This window comes from Falco naumanni, chromosome 2 (assembly GCF_017639655.2).
Source record: "Falco naumanni isolate bFalNau1 chromosome 2, bFalNau1.pat, whole genome shotgun sequence".
Taxonomy (NCBI): domain Eukaryota; kingdom Metazoa; phylum Chordata; class Aves; order Falconiformes; family Falconidae; genus Falco; species Falco naumanni.
In genome coordinates this window covers 16,412,289-16,431,342 of record NC_054055.1, presented here as the reverse complement: position 1 = coordinate 16,431,342, position 19,054 = coordinate 16,412,289, and the positions used below count along the sequence as shown (strand labels likewise).

At 44.4% G+C, this 19,054-nt stretch overlaps 1 protein-coding gene across 6 annotated transcripts in view; it reads right to left on the bottom strand.

Moving 5' to 3' along the window:
- Positions 1-7,431: 7,431 nt before the first annotated feature.
- The window catches only part of LNX2 (ligand of numb-protein X 2), a 64,823-nt gene continuing 53,200 nt past the window's right edge, over positions 7,432-19,054 (bottom strand). For all 6 annotated transcript variants that reach the window (XM_040583426.1, XM_040583424.1, XM_040583429.1 and 3 more), the window contains 4 exons: positions 17,662-17,839; positions 15,670-15,898; positions 14,014-14,172; positions 7,432-9,814 (listed from right to left, as the gene is read on the bottom strand). In XM_040583426.1, the coding sequence (XP_040439360.1) occupies positions 9,679-9,814; positions 14,014-14,172; positions 15,670-15,898; positions 17,662-17,839 (702 nt within the window). In that variant the 3' untranslated portion in view covers positions 7,432-9,678. The remainder of the gene's footprint in view (positions 9,815-14,013; positions 14,173-15,669; positions 15,899-17,661; positions 17,840-19,054) is intronic.

Sequence of the window (19,054 nt, the reverse complement as noted above, 5' to 3'; positions counted from 1 at the left end):
GTAGCAATAAATGATGGATTTTCTAAAAGCAGACAAATTCATTAGACTGGGGCAAGTTCTCCTCTGCCACGTGGAAGATGGGGGTGCAGCAGCAGCCATCTGCCAAAAGATGTTTCTGCAGTGCTTCTCAACCGGCTCCACTCCTGATAAAAATTCCCTCCCCCTACCTTCCTTGCCAACAAAACCAATGAGACACAAAAATAAAATGAAGTAAGTGTAGGCAGAAGCACAGCTGCAGGACACCTTCGAAGCCTGCCCTGGGGTTGAACCACCTGTCCTGGCTGTAGCTTGCAGCAGCAGTTCAGGTCCAGGGTGGCAGGGTCAGTCCTTCCCAGATCTTTGTACTTTGGGGAAGGTAGGCTATATAAACGGTGAGGGGAGGGTGAATTAAGAGAGAAGGAAGCAAAGGAAAAATGAGCATGAGGGGTTTAACCTAGCTAAGACTGACTGACAGCTGTGTGAGGAAGCAGAGCTGTGCCTCAGGGAGCTGCAAGTCTGGAAGAACAAACAAGTGAAATTCAGCCTTGCCCAGGCTGGACCACCCAAAAGGCTGGTCCAAAAACTTTGAAAATTATCTATAATTTGTTACCTATAATATGTAGGTAGTTACAGTTAGTTTTATGGGTAATACATAATCTATACGTCGTAAAAAAATATTATCTATAAAATATGCTAGAAAATGATCTACAGTTTCCCTGTCCTGAGGTTTTGATGGATTACACACCCTCATTCCCAGCCGATCTGGCTGGGAAGCAGGATGCTGTCAAAACATGCCCTTGTGCAAGCACTGCTGTGGCAAGTGGCTCTGGGCTCAGACCTGGGGTTTCAGAGCATGTTGGTGGAAACTGGTGCCACCCAACCCCTCAGAGGTACCCGAGGAGGCCACCGCAGCACAGGTTCACACACATGGCCATTGACTAAAGGAATACTTCCCTGTGAGTATGTGTCCCAGGAGGCTCAGCTGATGAAAAATAATTTTCTATGATTTATGTCTCACTAGATTTTTGGCAGATGGTGGATTTTTTTGGGGGTGGGGTGGGTGCGGGTGGCAAAGCGTTCCATTCAAGAACCTCCTTGCGAAATACAGTTTCTTTAGATTGCAGTTCAGGTTACTCTGGACAGCTGAGAGATACGCCCTGAAAACACAACTGTTTTGGTGTCAGGGAAGGTACTAAAACTCGCCTCGATTATGCCAGTGTCCAGGGGAAAGGCAGTGAAACGGGCAGCAGCCACGCAGGCTGGGGGATGGCCCGAGGGGAGGACGGCTGGGGCGGGAGGTGGGTGTGCGGGGGGCTCTTCTTGCCTGGCTGAATGAACCAGGACTGGGGAGCCAGCCCTGGAGCTGGCCTCGGGGAGTTGCCGGTGGCACTCAGCGCCCACTCTGCTTGAACGTCATGGTGCAAAGGTGTTCACTGGGTGAGAGATGAAAACGTGGACCAGGATCCAACTCTGCACCTCCCATGGTGAAACCAGTCCCACTGAGGATACTGGAGGTCCAGAGCAGGTTCAGACCGTTTTTCCTGTGGAGCAGATGTACTGCAGGGTGCCACCCTCTCTCTCCACCACTACCACCCACATGCCACCAGCTAGCCCTGCCCGCTCCTACAGTGCCACAGTTCACCCAAGAAACATTTCAACACCTTTGGCCCCAGCCAGCAAGTCCGCTCTCACAGCAGCTGAGAGTAGCTGCTCAGGCTTCTCGGTCACTGGTTGTCTCCTGTAACTGGGAAGCTTCTCCTGGCGCTGGCACTGGCTTTTGCAAACACTGTTCAGAGGAGTAAGGGACAGGGTCATGGGTTTCCAAAAACACCGTGGCCAGTGCTAGAAAGCAGCAGCTGCAGCATGGCCTAATGGTGATCACCCCTTTGGCATCCACCCCTGCAATGACCAGTGCCAGGAGAAGCTTCTCAGTTACAGGAGACAACCAGTGACCGAGGTGTTGAAATGTTTCTTGGGTGAACTGTGGCACTGTAGGAGCAGGCAGGGCTAGCTGGTGGCATGTGGGTGGTAGTGGTGGAGAAAGAGGGTGGCACTCTGCAGTACATCTGCTCCATAAGAAAAACGGTCTGAACCTGCTCTGGACCTCCAGTATCCCCAGTGTAGAGGAGCAGTGGGACTGGTTTCACCATGGGAGGCACAGAGTTGGATCCTGTCCATCCTCAGCCTGGTTCACATGCAAAAGGCATCAGGGAAAGAGGGACACTCGCTTTTCCACTCACCTGGAGAGTGATGCCCTAGACACACCTCTGCTCGGTGGGTGAGGAGCTATGCAAGGAGGCTGATGCAGCAGCAGTTGTGGGCTATTTCATCCCTGACTATGGGGCAGGTTAACTGGGATGTAGGAGAGGAGCTGGCTGCTCTCTCAAAGATCAGCTGTAGCCCACCAGCCACATGCCAAAATTTGCCAATTATCACAGCCTGAATTCGACTGAGTCGAGTTGGAGATGGGGTAACAAATTCAACAAGTCTCAGAATATTTGCTCTTCTACCCTGCATGAACTCATACAGATCTACTTCTCAAGGTTTATGGTAAAACCCATTCATGCAGCTCAGGCCAGGCTGGAGCTCTTTTCTGTGTCGTTAATTCCTTGGCTTGTTTTTCTTTTTCCAAAGTTCTCTGCAGGTCATTCCCCCCAAGTGCAGCAAGGGATGGAAGAGCACATCGAAACCATTATTGATAAACAGTTGCGTCTCAAAGCTACACAGAGCCATTATTTCACAAAGATGTGAACAAAATGGTTTTGCATCGTGTGAATTATTTTCCTATTTGAAACACAGAATTTCTCTCAAATAGCTTTAAAACCCATATTGTAGTGAAGCATCCAGTTTGTTCCATTAACTACTCACAGAGTCAACTGCAGAACCACTGTTATTAATTTCAATGGAAAGCTAAAATGCAGTTCATTTTCTGTAATTGCAGGCCCATCACCTAAAGACCCAGGAAAAGCTTTTAATCCAAAGCATTTTTAGAAGGGTATGATTACATCACATATCTTCATAAGGTGCACAATTACCAGGGCGTCAATCACAAAGAAACACAAAGAACCAAACTTCCTGGGCTGTTAGAGACATCCCCCTCCACCGTCCTGGGGCTGCTGGGGTGTGGGGTGCTGGGGTGGGTGCCGGAGGTGGGGGACCTCTCTGGGACCTCGCCATGGTGGGGAGCACCAACCCCAGAAGCTGTCCCAGTGCCAGGCTGCATCCCCAGTGCTAACAAGGATGGCAGTGATGGAAAGCCCCAAAGACCCCTTATGCCTCCCCATGCTGCAGCCAGCACGCTACCTGTCAAGAGGATGATGCGGAGCGAGCCTGAGCCTGGAGGAAGCATTAGCGGGCTGCAAGATGCCTTGGAAAAAGCAGCACTTCCAGCGTTGTAGGGGAGTGGCCATGCATCACTGCAGCAAGATGGTGAACAGGGAACACGCAAAAAAGTCAGAAAAAAAGGCAGAAAGCTTGGGAAGAAAAATCTGAGGGTAAATGTTATTTTGTTCAATGATGAGAAAGACTTTGTGAGGTGCAGAGTACTCAGCTGAACAGAAATTCACCCCAAAGGCACAGGAAAACCTATTGCAGCTGGATGGCTGACCCAGGATCCCTGAACGAGCTCCCCAGGACGGGATGAGGGCTGCAGTGGCGTGGTGGCTTCTGTCCTGTCCTGGATGCCCTCGTGGACATCATCCCGTGCCAAGCTGCTGGCTACACTCACACCACAGCCAGAAGGGACTGCGTGGTTTAAATCCAAGGTCTTTACTACGCTGATTCTATTAAATAAAAAAAAATTACATAGCACCTCTGGCACGTCTGTGGGAAGAGGAAACGCCAGCTGGAGGGAAGAAGAAAGGAAAACCTTTGGGTTTGAATTATTGCTTGACTGTTTCGCTCAAGGAGGGACAGCCATGATCACCTGCCGCAACTGAAGCCTGCTGCAGCCTGGGGGCATATCGGTAGGACTTGCACCCACAGGCAGAGTTTCAGTGCAAGGCCACCATTTCCAAGCAGGATCCTTCGTCCTCACAAACTTGACTTATGGAGAAAACTCAGATTGGTGGAAAGCCATAGATGCCAGAAGACCAACTCACTCTGGCGTCTGACATGCATTAACAGCACTTTCCCCTTGGCTCTTGGCTTCAGTCCTCTCCCGCTTTAAGCACTGATGGATGCTGAGCAGTAGCTGCAGTAGCTGCAGCAGCAGAGGGGCGAGAGAGCTGAAACTGTTTCTTTCCAGGGCTGCTTCAACAGTATGGAGGACCCACCTCCCGCTGCATCCCACGAGGGACCATTCAATTGATTGCAAAAAGAGCTGAGTGTACTTAGCACCTTGGTGGATGAGGACTAAGGTGGGTGATAGGGATGGCAGAAGTAGCTGTTTGGGAAGCAATTTAATTAATAAAAAGGTAAGAAACAAAAAGGTCAAGTCTCACCTCTGCTGTGCTGTATTTAATCTGCACGTGTACACAAGACTTCAGGCTCCCATTTTTGTGGGTTTTTTTGTTTTTTTTTTTATCTAGCTCATTTCCCCAAACATGGTAACATTTTTTAACTTTAGTGGATGACATTTTGTAATATGTTTAAGGATCTGTAATATTTTATGCTTGTAGCTTTTTTTGCAATTGTTGTTCCAATATGGCACTGATGCTGGTATTAAAGTTTAATATGATTAGAAAGCTCAATTGTATAACCAAGGGGTTATACTCTTTATCTGTTCAAATCTGATTAAAAAGCTTCTCTTCAGTAGCTTTCCACAATCGCTTTATAGCAAAACCTGGGAGCAAAGCCACCAGCACTTTGGTTTGTCCCAGATTAAAAGAAATACCAAATGGGTTCCTTAATTGCATACCTCGTTCATTACCATACAAATCTGGGTCCAAACTGCAACCCTGGCTTATTTGGCTTTAGTGGAGCTGCTGGCTGAGAAAGGGCTTGTGCAACCGGCTGGATACCCAGGCTTGCCCTGAGGCTGGTTGAGGTTCAATACTGATCTGCTTTAAGGGCAGGGAAAAAAGCTTTTTGGGCCTGCTGCCTGGAGGTTTCACCCCCATACACTATGCTCTGGGGGTAAAGCAGAGCTGCTAGATGAACCCCCTACTGAGCAGAGACTGTTTTGTGTGCTATGGATCCACAGCATTAGGCAAGCCTAGCTCTGAGACTGGAGTTAGAGAGCGCTCCTGATGTGTTTACAGGAACCTTTGCAGCTGCACCTTCAAAGGTGGGGGTGGCTGTTCCGCTGACTACCTCCCTGCAAAACACCAAGGCTGAGACACCATGACCGCTGTCTCCTGTGTAGCTGAAACTGGTATGCGCCACCGCAGCACGCTTGATGTGAGATGTAAAGCAGCCTGGATGACGCTGCCTCTTGGCTCTAAACCGGAGTTTCCACAGCTGGTTGCTGCAGCCAAGGCAGGGCAGGAAAGGTCTGGCAGCGGAGTTGAGGTGTTTAAGCTGGCTACTACTACTTGAGAAGGAGGGTGAAATGGGGCAGCCCCTCCTAGATGAAATATTTGCCCCTAAGAGTCGAGGAGAGGCTCTTCCCTTCCATCTCTTGTCCAACTCCTGTGATGGGAGCAACTGGCTCTCACTCCTCCTTTGGCAAAGCAAACCTGGCTTTCCCCGCCAAGGAGCGTGCTCTTTCTGCTTGGCTGTGCTTGCAGCCCCCAGATTCCTCCAGCATAGTTTAACAACAAAAACAACCCTCGAACCCAAACACATTCCTTCTAAAACAGCTTCAGGCACAGTGAATGCCATGGCCTCTGATGGGACTCTCAGGCCCCCGGTTTCTGAGTTGTCTGGTTTCCTGCATCACTCTGCAGAAGGGAGTTCACCACCATCGTATCAATTGCAATGCATCACCAACACGGGCATTGCACCTGTCTTGCACTGCTAATATTCAGGGGACCCATCCATCCAATATGGCAACGAACAGAAGGACAACACCAACATTTAGCCAGGATTAAGCCTTCTTACCTATATAACATTATTTGACTTGTCCCAGAAGCATGAAGTCTAAAGCCTTCTCCATCCTCTGGGCGACAAGTAATCTATGAACTGTTCTTCAGTAGCTGGACAGATTTACATCAGGTGCGATGAGGTCGCTGCAAATCATTTTCCGTCTCTCCTTTTTGTATGTGTTGGATGAGATCCACTTTTTAGGTAAGTAAGCTTGCCTAGAAGTTGCCTGAGACAACTGGGATGTCTGTGTTCACTGACTTTCCTTGGTGTTGCACCATCTTCTTGGGCTGTGTGGCATCAGACACATGGCCTTAACTCTATGTTTGCCATCACTGCTGCCCTGCCTGGCATAGTCATTCCTTTAACTCATCAGAATCTCCTACCTTGGCTCCTTAACAAATTTTTATGATCCATTGGGAGTAAATGGTCAAGTTTCTTAACTAAAAGGAACTTCCGATATTATCTGACTCATGCTACAGCTGAGAACCAGGCTTACATTTTCATTATACCCACCCCAGATCTATTAGGGAATCTGCAAATAAATTAATTCTTAAATTTTTTGTGATCTTGAATTCATCCCTCAGTTGTTCTTGACTCTAAATAGGAAGTGGAAAGTGACAAATGAAATATCTTCAGATTTAACTTCCTTGGCATGCTGTGAAGCAGAAAAAACTGTTTCACATTTTTCACTGGAGACCCCCAGGATTGGTTGGGAAAGGTGTTCCTCCCACAAAGCTCCAGCACACAGATGTGTGTGGACCACCACCTCACTCAACAGCTCTGTGCACCTTCAGCTGCAATAAAAAATTCATTAATTTGTAAATCAGAACTGATGGTCTGGCTCTGAACTTACAAGACATACAAGAGCTAATTACCTACTGGCAGACGTGGCTGGTTTCTTCTGTGTTTCTGTACATACACATGGTTTTGTTTTAAAGGAACTCATCTATTTGTAACACGCTAACTGCTGCAAGGAGTAAGAGTCCAGGTTCTGGGCAGCTTTACTGCAAATCATTAAGAAATTGCTTTTAGACTCATTCCAGCTTTACAGACGTCTAAAGATAGAACCTACTTGCCTGCAGGAGATGGAGATGGGAACTGATTACCAGGAGGCTCAAGTTTCAGCTGTAAAAATGATGTTTCCAGCAAGACTGTCTCCTTGCATCAAATCTTTGCTGTGAAAACATCCTCCAGCTGACTGGTACCAGCTGGCGTCGAGGGGGAAAGAGGAAACACTGTTTGTGGCTAAGTACCGTAAGGCACAGATCATACCTCCACTTTAGAAACACTTCTCAGTGCTGGAACTACCAGTTAAACAGCTGGTATGTTACTCTGGTGGGATGAGGATGCCCTCAGACTCTTTTGGTACATTCACTAACTGTAATTTATGATAAACCACAGCAGGAAAAAAAAAAATATCTTTAAACTGAGCCTGCATTGAGCTACCCATAGCTTTCGCAAAGAGTGAGGCAATACTTTGAATTATTACAATGAGTAGAATGAACTTTTATTTTCATTCATCCTTCATTAATACCATACAATTAGATAGCAATATCTGGAGAAAAAAAATATCTTAAAATAATTTAAACCAGAAGGCACAGAAAACCAAACCCAACTATGCAGCTACAAGAGAAAGGGGGAAAATGATTCAGGAAGGGAATTAATTCAGAAGGGTTTTATCGCTAGACATTCTGATCAAAAGCTACAGCACACAGAAACAAAACCGCACAGTTTAAGCTAACCCATGCTTTTGTTACGTATACATATAAAAGAAAAAAAAAAAGAAACCTAAGGTTTTGGATGAAAAGTATAATTTTAAAAATAAAAAACATTAAGTCTAGTACATGTGTCAAAGTCGTCCCTAACATCTACACTAAGATGTACTTTACAAAAAAATCTGCAGTGAGAGCAAAGCATACAGTTCAACAGCATCTGGCGACAGGAGGAAACTTGATCTCGAATCATTTAAAAGTATCAAATCAGTTTGGTGTTTGCTTCAGGAAGAAAGATTCTCAGTACAGTAATATACTGTAGAGGACATTCTTCTGTATTTTAGTATTATGAAATTAAACTGATTGGATACATTACAGAGAGGAATAAAACCACTTCATTCATATGAGATTTTTACAAATTTTTTGCAAAACAGTAACTTTATTTCTTTTGAAAACAAAGCTACTGGAATTAATGACATGCGATAATATGCCCAGATATTACACCAGCTAAGTTTGAAAATAAAGTTCATGCTTCACAATTGAAATACGCTGTGATTCTCAAATACATTCTCTGGTAATTAATAATACAATACAGAGGTCATTCATAAAATCAGTTCAGGTTGGGAACCTGGTTTATAAATTAAGTTCTTTTTCAAATATGCAGAACACTGACAACACACAGGGTAAGCGCCAGGTCAGCACATTTCTTTCTGCACTCCACCCCTCTTTTCTTAAACAAAACGGGTGCTTAGCCTGCAAATACCATGGAAAGGCAAAGTCTAGAAGTTACAGGTTGGTTTGTAAAAATACTAAATACAATCCAAGATAAACAGTATTACTCTTACTGACAACTTAATAGCAGGTGCTCTCTAAAGGGAAAAAAAATAATCCTGAAATGCAAGAGAGATCGTTTCAGCATTTGATATCAAGGCATTTGCACATTTGTCAGGAGGTGACAGAGTAAAAGTGAACTTTGCAGCGTACTTTGCAGTTGGACTTGAATTCAAAGAGCCTTCCTTCTAGCCTGCCCACCTGTAAACCATAACATATGGGTTCTCAATAGCTTGCTTTTTTCCTGGAACTAATTCTCTCATTTAGAAAGTACAACTCAAAGTATTGTTTCCACACATGAACAAAGAGAGCTGACAACTACAATAGAAACAGTAAAAATGACCTTTGTAAAAATGTTCATCAAAATTCTCTGACATAGCAAAACATTTGTTTTTAAAGTAAAGTCTAATACTGCAAGCCATTCACTCAAAGGTGACCTCGGGCACGTGTACTCTTGCCAGCATTGCAACAGGAATTACTTCCACTTCCTTGTCATTATAGGATATAAACTCTGTAATATATTAAAGTTTCCTAACAAAGAGTCCAATTATTGCACTTTATAAAAATTCCAGTAATATCAGGCTTTTGTCCTGCTTTTCTATGAACACTGATGCCCTGCAAGAAAACTCTGGGGGACCGAGAAATTTCTGATGAGTAAGATGTATTACTTGAATCAGTCTGGAATACTGAATCAAAAATGGAAAGGCTTACGAAATGAGGAGACGTACCTTTGGAAACGGATTTTGATTCATAGCAGCAGATAGATGTGTCACTCCAGTACTGACACACATTCTCTTTGCGAGGAAGAACGGGCACATGGCTATTACGTTTATATATATCACATATAATTTGAGGACTGTGCAGAGAAACCCAAAGAACCACTAAGTTCTTCTGCTGACTCTACAAGCCTGACGGGGGAAGCTCAACGACAGCCATATCAGAGTGGGAGTTTCTCTGTGAGCTCGCATATATTTGCATTTGCGTCAGCAACAGATATAGCAAACAGAAATGGCTATTTCAGGATGGAAAGATATATACAGTAAGTCTGAGAGGCCCGTAAAAACCAGAAAATACAGCAGTTTTGGCCCTGCTTATAACCAGCTGCATCAATAGGGGAAAAAAGATAGAGGAGATTTTTGTGCCAGCTATCTAGAAAAAGACACTGCTTGAACCGAAGGGATTCACAAATCTATATGAGGCTTCCAGGCCAGCAAATCACGGTTAAAGTTACTTTGTTTCTCTGCTCCTTCAGCATGGGAACCAGCGCAGAATGGCTCATTCCAACTGTGGACAGTCCATTTACAGCAACAATCATATCACCACACCTAAAAAACACAAGAAGAAAAAAAAAAACCCAAATGATGACTACTGCTCTGCAGTAACTACTATACACCAACAAACAGTACTTCATTGCTGAGGTGACAGGTTTGCATCAGGTTGAAAAGCGTAGCTAAAAAACGCAAAGGGGTTCAATTCTAAGTCTGTTTTACTGCTGAAACTCATCTGGGAAATTCCCAAATCACTAGATTTCAATTCTAACACCAAGATAGTTCTGCATTAAGAGCTGACCTGTAGGAAAACATGCAAAGAGAGATTTGGAAAGATCTAAGAGACAGGAGGAGATAATGAGATAGCACGTGCATGACAGAAGCATTTCTGTTTGTTTGTGTGGATTATAACACATTTACCCCAAACACGCCTTTACCGTAGGAGGTGTAAGTAAAGATACTTATGGTTACCAACTGCATTCCAACCGAGAACCTTGTTTTCAGTGGCTTACAATTTTGTCAAATGTAACCACTTGGCTTGAAATCTCCCTCAGCAGATGGTTCAACTGAGAAGCTGTAGCATCTCTGTGCTTTGAAGCAGGGAACAGAAATTTGGGAGGGTGATGTTTGCCTGCCTTGAGAAAGTTGACCTTGAAGGGTTAGGTTTCAGTTTTTACAAGCTCAAGAGAAACTTCGAAAAGCATCTCAGTTCTTCCTCCGCTGAGCACGCTCCATCTCCAGGCATCTCTTCTCTGCAACTTGAGTGTGTGTTTGGCATCCTCCAGAGCAGTGGAACGTGACTCTGGAGATTCAACAGGGCTTTTCCTGAAACTGATCCTCCCAACTATTGGAGGCAAAAAGATGCTCTCCTGAGCTCTTCTGGTGTCCTCCACCAGGGCAGAGCAGCAGCAGAAGAGGCAGCATGACCCAACACCAGTCAAATGTGCATTCAAGTCCCTCTCTGCCTGAACCAAGGTACCCCATCACCCAAACCACAATGCTACAATTCACTTGAGTGGGGTCTCACTCACCCAGCCTTTCTGCTGAAGTCATTTCACCTTCTATAAAATCACACTAGACAGATCGTGTAGACAGAAAACTGTCTTAACTATTGAACTGTAAAGTTATTTATTCTTTTCCTCTCTAGCCTAACAAAACATCTAGATAATATAAACAAAACAACAGCTTCAAAAAGACCTGCCCCATGATAACTCATGGTGCAGGTTCTAAGGAGCGCACCCTTGTTTATGGCCCATTTTTAAGTCCGTGTTCTCAGTGAGACGGTAGATTCAGACAGAGGGTACTGTATCACAATATTACACAAGAACATCTTTTTCATTCCTTACAAGGGAGCAAGTGTGACCACAACTAGTCTTCCACTCCTCTTAGGAATGATGCTTGAACTTCCATTGGTGGGAAGATGTTCGGCATTGTTTAACATCTTTATTGGCAATGTCGACACTTGGATCGAAGAGGGACCTTGACAGGCTTGAGATGTGGGCTTCTGCAAACTTCAACAAGGCCAGGTGCGAGGTCCTGCACATGGGTCAGGGTGATCCCAATCACCAGTACAGGCTGAGTGGGGAATGGACTGACAGCAGCCCTGAGGAGAAAGGCTTGGGAGTGTTGGTGGACAAGAAGGTCAACATGAGCCGGCAATGCGCACTCACAGCCCAGAAAGCCAACCATGTCCTGGGCTGCATCAGAAGCAGCGTGGCCAGCAGGTCGAGGGAGGGGATTCTCCCCCACTGCTCCGCTCTCATGAGACCCAGCTGGAGCGCTGTGTTCAGCCCTGGGGCCCCCCAACAGAAGACAGGCATGGACCTGCTGGAGTGGCTCCAGAGCAGGGCCACAAAGATGCTCAGAGGGCTGGAGCACCTCTCCTGTGAAGGCAGGCTGAGAGAGTTGGGGTGGTGCAGCCTGGAGAAGAGAAGGCTCCAGGGACACCTCAGAGCAGCCTTGCAGCACCTAAAGGAGCCTACAGGAAAGCTGGAGAGGGACTATTTGCAAGGGCATGTAGCAATAGGACAACGAGAAATGGTTTTAAACTTAAAGGGAGTAGATTTAGATTCAATATTAGGAAGAAAATCTTTCCTGTGAGGGCGGTGAGGCCCTGGCACAGGTTGCCCAGAGCAGCTGTGGCTGCCCCATCCCTGGCAGTGCTCAAGGCCAGGCTGGATGGGACTGTGAGCAGCCTGGTCTGGTGGGAGGTGTCCCTGCCCATGGCAGGGGGGTGGGACTAGGTGATCTTTAGGTTCCCTTCCAACCCAAACCATTCTATGATTCTAGACATTAAGTCCCCAGTCTGAAATTATTTACTTTGTGTTGAACTGGGATCTTTCATTTAATCCAAACTGTTCCATAGTTAGTAAAAAAAGATGTTATTTTGTGTTTGGCCAAGCTATTTTTTAATTTATTTGTTTAGTCATTTGTCCTGGTTTCAGCTGAGATAGAATTAATTTTCTTCTTGGTGGCTACTGCAGGGCTGTGTTTTGGATTTAATGTGGGAACAGTGTGGTCAGGGACTTTTTAGTTTCTCAGGCCTTGCTGTCGGGAGGGCTGGAGGGGCGCAGGAAACTGGAAGGGGACACAGACAGGACAGGTGACCCAAATTAGCCAAAGGGGTATTCCATGCTATGAGACGTCACGCTTGGTATATAAACTGGGGAGGTTGGCCAGGGCTTTTGATCATTGCTCAGGGACTGGCTGGGCGTCGGTCAGCGGGTGGTGAGCAGTTGTACTGTGCATCACTGGTTTTCTTCCCTCCTTTACCTTTGGATTTCATTCCTCTCCACTTCTCCCTCCTTTTCCTTATAACTGTGATTATCATTATTATTAATGTTCTCTTGGTTTTATCTCAATTTTTAAACTGTTCTTATCTCAACCCTCGAGTTTTGCATTTCTTTCCAATTCTCCTCCCCAGCCCCCTGTGTGAAGGGGGAGTGAGCGAGCAGCTCAGTGGCACTTAATTACCGGCTGGGGTTAAACCATGACATCTTTGAACTGAAAAATAAATTACCGTCAAGGCTCTAGGCATAAGTACATTTTTTTCTTAAGTTACTTTGTAAGTAAATCTACATGTAAAAATCACGCCATAAAAATTCAACTTGCATATTCTTTACTGCCACCTTCACAAAAAGTCAGTTTATGAACAAGAGAACCTTTAATACGAATTGTAAGTCCTAGTTCTGAACTAATCCTACACAAGGCTAAGATGCATATGGATGCTAGACCTGGGGGTTGCATCCAAACATAACGTGTAAGTAAAATCATATAATCTTTAAGGTCAGAAGGGACCTCAGGAGGTTTATAGTCCCACCATCCGTTCAAAGCAAGGTCAGCTGTGAGAACTGATCAGGTCTCTTAGGGCTTTATCCAGCTGGGTCTCAGCAACTTCCAAGGGCAGAGACCACGCAACTCATGCCACTGCCTGACCGTCGTCATGGGGAAATAATTTCTGTTTATAACCAGTCTCAACCTCTTTTGTTCAGCTTGTGCCTACTGTCTCTTGTCCTCTTGCCCTGCACCACTGTGAAAAGCCCAGGCTGTGTCTCCGTGATAATCTCCTCGTAGGTACTGGAAGGGGCTGTTAGCTGTCCCTGAAGCCCTCTCCTTGCGGTGCAAGCACTCCAGCTCCCACCATCTCAGGGGCCTCTGCTGAACTTGCCTCATTTTATCAGTGTCTTTCACACCAACTAATGACTCTCAGGGCACTGGGGTTCCTTAACAGTCTTCTCAGAGATCTTTTTCATCTGCTTTCTTGCCCTTCTGTTAAAGCAGCAGCACCCATCCTCAGTACCAGAGTTTCCAGCAGGGGCTTCAGAAGGCTATATGAAAGGATAAAGCATTTTTCCCCACTTTACAGAATTAAGTTCTAATTTTTTAGCTGTTCTCTAGGAAGACAAAAACGTTACAAACCAGCTAGCTCTGCACATACACATTTCGCAATGTCTCTTGGCCTAATGGAGAGTTCAACAGAGAGATGGAGACAGCAGGTGACGTCAGCACTGCAGATGGGGAGAAGCACAGGAGATGGCAGAGGTGCCAGCACAAGCACGAGCTCTGACAGACACCCCTTCCCCAGCAGAAACACCTCGCACTTCCCTGCATCACACTCATCAGGCAGGCAAAGCACTGCTGGGTTACGTGATCCCCCCAGCACAAAATGTACAGTGTATTTCCTTCAGCAACTATTTGCACCAGCACACAACTATATAAAATTGTTTTTTATTATTATTACTAGTATTTTAGCTTACTTTAATCTTCCATCGAAGTACGCAGGAGTTCCAAGAACAATCGTTTTAATGAAGAAAGGCTGGTTTGTGTGGTTCTCCTCATAGCCACCAACGATGCTGAAACCCCAGCTCCCTAAATTGCTCCGCCGCAGTACAACGTCATGGCAGCTATGGAGGCAGCTGTGGAATGGAAGCACAGGATAGCAAGAGAAAAAGCCATGTATACCACAAACAGATATTTTTATAGTAGGCACAGCACCTGCTGTCTCATCATTACCACTGTGCTAAGCGTGGAAGAGACGGGGAGGGACGGCACTTAGACTTCTGTTCCCAGAGTAATTTTGCAATATTCAAACCGATTACCAAAAAACCCTGCAATCTTGAGACAGAAAAGGATTTTAAAAGATATAATGCAGTGCTAGAATAATTACTTGAACACAGTTAACTCTGTAAACTGACAGTAATAGAATGGCATTTCAGGGATTTCACAGGTGGCAAGAATGTGGGTGGAAAATGGATACCTGATGTGTTCAGTTTGCAAGTCAAAAATGAAGTGCGTTTTACTTCCACCCCCAGTCAGTTTAGGCTTTTTCTACTTTAAGTAAAGACCTAAAAATCCATGCATCATCTTCACTACCTCTGAACTGATGCATCACCAGTAATGAAAACATAAATGATTAACCATTTTATTACACAGAATGTAAGTAATTCAGATCACACTTCACTAACTGTACTGGTAGATGTTATGTCCCCCAGGGAAAATTAATTCTTGCCAATGAAGTTGGCAATGACTGTAATAAAAAAACCCCCACACAACATAGAAATCAACTTCTGGGTAAAAAAGATGCCAAGCTCTTTACTGATGTACAATACTCATTTAAGAAACAGCAGCACAATGCATAGCATAACTTTAGGAGCCATGCATGGGCATCTGCAGTATATATGCAATAAACCACTGCTGAAACATGGAAAGGAAGTACATTTACCAAAACTGGAAGCTGTTTATTGAGATTAGGTAACTCTTTAATATTTGAATGGAAGAGAAAGTAATTGATAGTAAAATTCAGAAAATATGTGAAATCTTTGGAGGGCCAATGCATGGTTCTGTTATCTTCAGCTGCATTCTGCTACCGATATGCCCGGTTCTTGTTGTGGCTTTATGCTTAAACTATAGACCTGAGCCTGGTAACTCTACCAGAGGGAGAGGAATTAACCTGTACGCCCTGACTGAAGTTAACACCACCATTCGCTGTAGCAGGAGCTTGTCTTGACAGTAAGCAATGCCAAAATGGCCTCATAGCTGTAATCACAAGAGAGTGAAAAACAGAAGAGTAAAAATGAAACAACTGATGTTCAGCACACTGCAGATTAGTCAAGAGGAGGGAGCCTGCTGCAAATCTTCAAGATTTTTTTGGCAGGGATGGTAATGGGTTCTTGGGAAAAAAACCAAACCCAACCAAATAGAACAACATAAGGATTTGTAACTACAGGTTCATACATGTGCAGGAGACCCATGCCAAGAGTCCTGTCAGAACCTATCAATCCAATACAGCGGAGATAGTCAGGCAGGCAGAAATAAGGGCAGATGTGCTGCAACTAATAAGGTCTCTGCTTTTGTATCTCTCTTGGACTTAGCTTGAAACAGGCAACTAATTATTTTATCGATTAATTCCGTACCTTGGAAGTCCCAACCACATGACCCACGATGGTGACCAGCTGGCATCGTACTCATTTTCACTGATGGTACTCAATTGTTCTTCATTAGCCTGGGGCTGTTCTTCTACCTGGACTTCCAGGGCTTTCAGGGCAACTACAGAAGAGGCAGCACTAGCTTTCAGCATGGCCACCGCCTCGCTGTGACTTAGGTTAGTCAAATCAATGCCGTTGATGTTCAGCAGCACATCACCTGTTCAAAGGTACAAGTGAGAACACATCAGTCTGTCAATCGTTCCTACCGAAAGCACCTCCTGCACCAAGGTTTCATTTAATCCTGTATTTTTTGGAGCTGAGACAGTCTGAACTAACAGCCTGGGAACGTAATAGCTCCAAAGACTTACACTGTCAGTTTGAAACATTAATGTATTGAACCATTAAGCTGGATCAGTATAATTTATTTCCACATAAAGCATCAAATACTGTAGCTTCTACAGTATATCACCCTAAAAATTTGAGACAGAAATTACCTAAGCACCTCACCATCTCAGCTGCAACTGCTGCTGCAGAAGACACTACATAACTGCTTCCAGTGGTGGATTTTAGATCCACACTAACTTTAAAAGGGAAGGAAGAATGATGGAAGGAACAATACAGGCACCACAAAGTAACCAACTCTTGTAGATAAGTGAGGCTCCACGGAGTGTTTTAGGTCTTCTGCTTTTTCTAACTTGTTGCTCAGGAGAACAAAATGGAATTAAAAAATTACTGGAAAGATTGGTAGAAAAACCAGTCCATTAAAAGAAAGACTGAGCATCTCTACAAAAATATTGTGGAAAAAGTCAAAGCCACTAAAAGACTTGCCACAATTATATTTCAGAGTATTTTTAAGAGGTCTCAAAATGAAAACAAGAATGTTATTTACTGCCCAAGCAGTGACAGTTTCCTCTTCACACAGTGTCTCACTCACCAATGAAAGCCAGAAAAAACAAAGCAAAAGTGCAAACACTCAGGTCACATTTGGAACAAGACTAATATATTAAAAACTTTTTTCCTCCCAGAGAAAGCTGAAGTTGAGGTGCAGCCTCACTTGAAATCACTTCAGTTGCTGCTGTGGCTACGTTAAAGTTACACAATGAAAAAGCAATTGCGATTCCTCTAGCGAGCGTGTTTTCGTAGTAGTACAGAAAAAGAAAGCATACGCGTTGGTATGTGGGTGTAAATCTCCCTCTCTTAGAAGCATATAAGGATGCTCCCACACTGTTCTTTTTAAATTTGCAATCTGTGAATTTTCCTAAATTTCGTGCCTAAAACAATCTGTAATTCTGCGTACTCTGAATCGCAGAGATCCCACAGGCAGTCTTTGTTTCACATACGACACAATATATTTAAACCATCAAATGCTTTGCTATTGTCAGGCAGGACTGATCACCCACAACCACCTAAGCCTCCTGGTTCCCTTCTGCAAAGCTGAGGAACAAGGATGGGGGCTGTAGCACCCCTGAAGACTGGCAAACCCGAGCTGTCCTAGAGGGTAAGAAAGCATGCAGAGGCCAGGATCAACACTGATGTACCTTTGGGGGTAAACTTAGCACGAGTGAGCCGTGGCCTGTCACCAGACCATCTCTGCTGTTCAGACACTATACTGAGGATTTATACTATTCCTCCAACAGAGATGGGGCTCAGCCCACCAAGTTAAACACAAAAACTGCACTACAGTACAAAGCACCACACCAGACCCTCAGCTCGGGATTATCATCAGCTTTAAAGAATTTAACCAGACATTTCCTGGTCTTATCTGCTTCCCCTGCTATCGTTCTCTAAACATCCCTTCCTAGAAAAGGTAGAAGTGCAATACTAAACAGTGGATTTCCATTATTGAATCGTGAGGAAAAGCATCCATCAGCACTTCCCTATTCCTGTGAAAAGACTTTTTGACACCACCTGACTCCAGAGAACACAGTCATCAAAAAGCAATCAGAGGCCACCCGTGCCACCAGGGAAGCCAAGCCCCACCTCGTTTAATCCTGCCGTCTCTTGCCAAACACCCATGAGGCTGTACACTTGTCACGAAGATGGGCAGTTCGCCACTTTTGCTGCCTCTGCCTCCTGCCACTGTCATTCCCAGAGATTCATGTGGCTCTTTTTTCACAGTAATGTGCTTTTCTTGGCATGTAACACACTGGGAGAGATCCTGTTTGACAAGGATAAATAACATTGTTAAAAAAACCCAACCAAACAAAAAACCAAAACCCAAGCGCACACAATTAAATACACCCCAAAGCTATACTTTGGCACTTTAACAGAATGGTATAAAAGGACTAAGTAGTGGAAATCGGCTTTGGCTGGATTTCTTCCAGGTCAGAAGAAAAAAACCAAAAAAAGCCACTCATGTAGATTCTTAAATAGAGACAGAAAGTTTATAAAGGCCCATCTCGAAAACCTCACTCCAGTTTTTCTTAGCATCCTACACTGGAATGGGCTAAATTTTAGGGCTACACTACAAAACCGTATGGTCAAAAGACTGGACACAAATGAAAAAAGATATCTTTTGATGTTTTGGTGAACACCAGCATTATCTCATTTGTCAGTAGAGTATGGCCCAGAACTACAAAGAAGTTCCTAAGAAATGAAAAACGTGTTTCCATGATGACAAAGGAAGACCATTTCAAGCCCATATACATCACGTTGTCTTTAGCAGCTGGTATGTAGAATCTCCCAGAGCACAAAGTAATTAAGGCCAATCAAAGTTTTGGCTAGTAATGGGTGCCTTGTACAGACTCCCTAATGATGACAACAAAGACCCAAACTTGCAGCGAGAAGAGATCCTTGCTGAATGAAAAAATATTTCATTTTCTAACACCTGAATTATAAAGTTTGGCCTGTACCAGTTTCACTCCATCAAAAGGATCTAAATGTGAATCAAAGTACAGTTTATTTGCTGAAGCCTTTCCTCTTCAGGATATTTAATGATACATTCAAACCACTGCACACGCAACTGTAGTAGCACCTTAAATTTATCAGAATACTTGCAAGGAATCCAAAATAACAGAAGAAATAACCTGGGAGATTCTTCCAACTACAAATACTTATTTATTCTCCTGCCTTCTCTTGGAAAATGGCAACACTGCTTTCTGCGACTTCCAGTGCCCCACACTCCTCTGACTGATTGCTGCTTGCATATACATGTTAATCACGTACGTAGCTGTAAATAAACATATCACAGCTTATAAAGACAGCCCCTTCTTAAGTCTTCAGGCTTTAGGACTAACTGGCTGGTGCCATGCAATTATATAAACATCTTTTAAGCCACAAGACTTCTAAGCCAACTGTAGGTTAATGAGAGAGAGGCAAAGATAAATAGTATGACACATGGGAAATCTCCACTTGTGCTTATGTGGGACTTCCC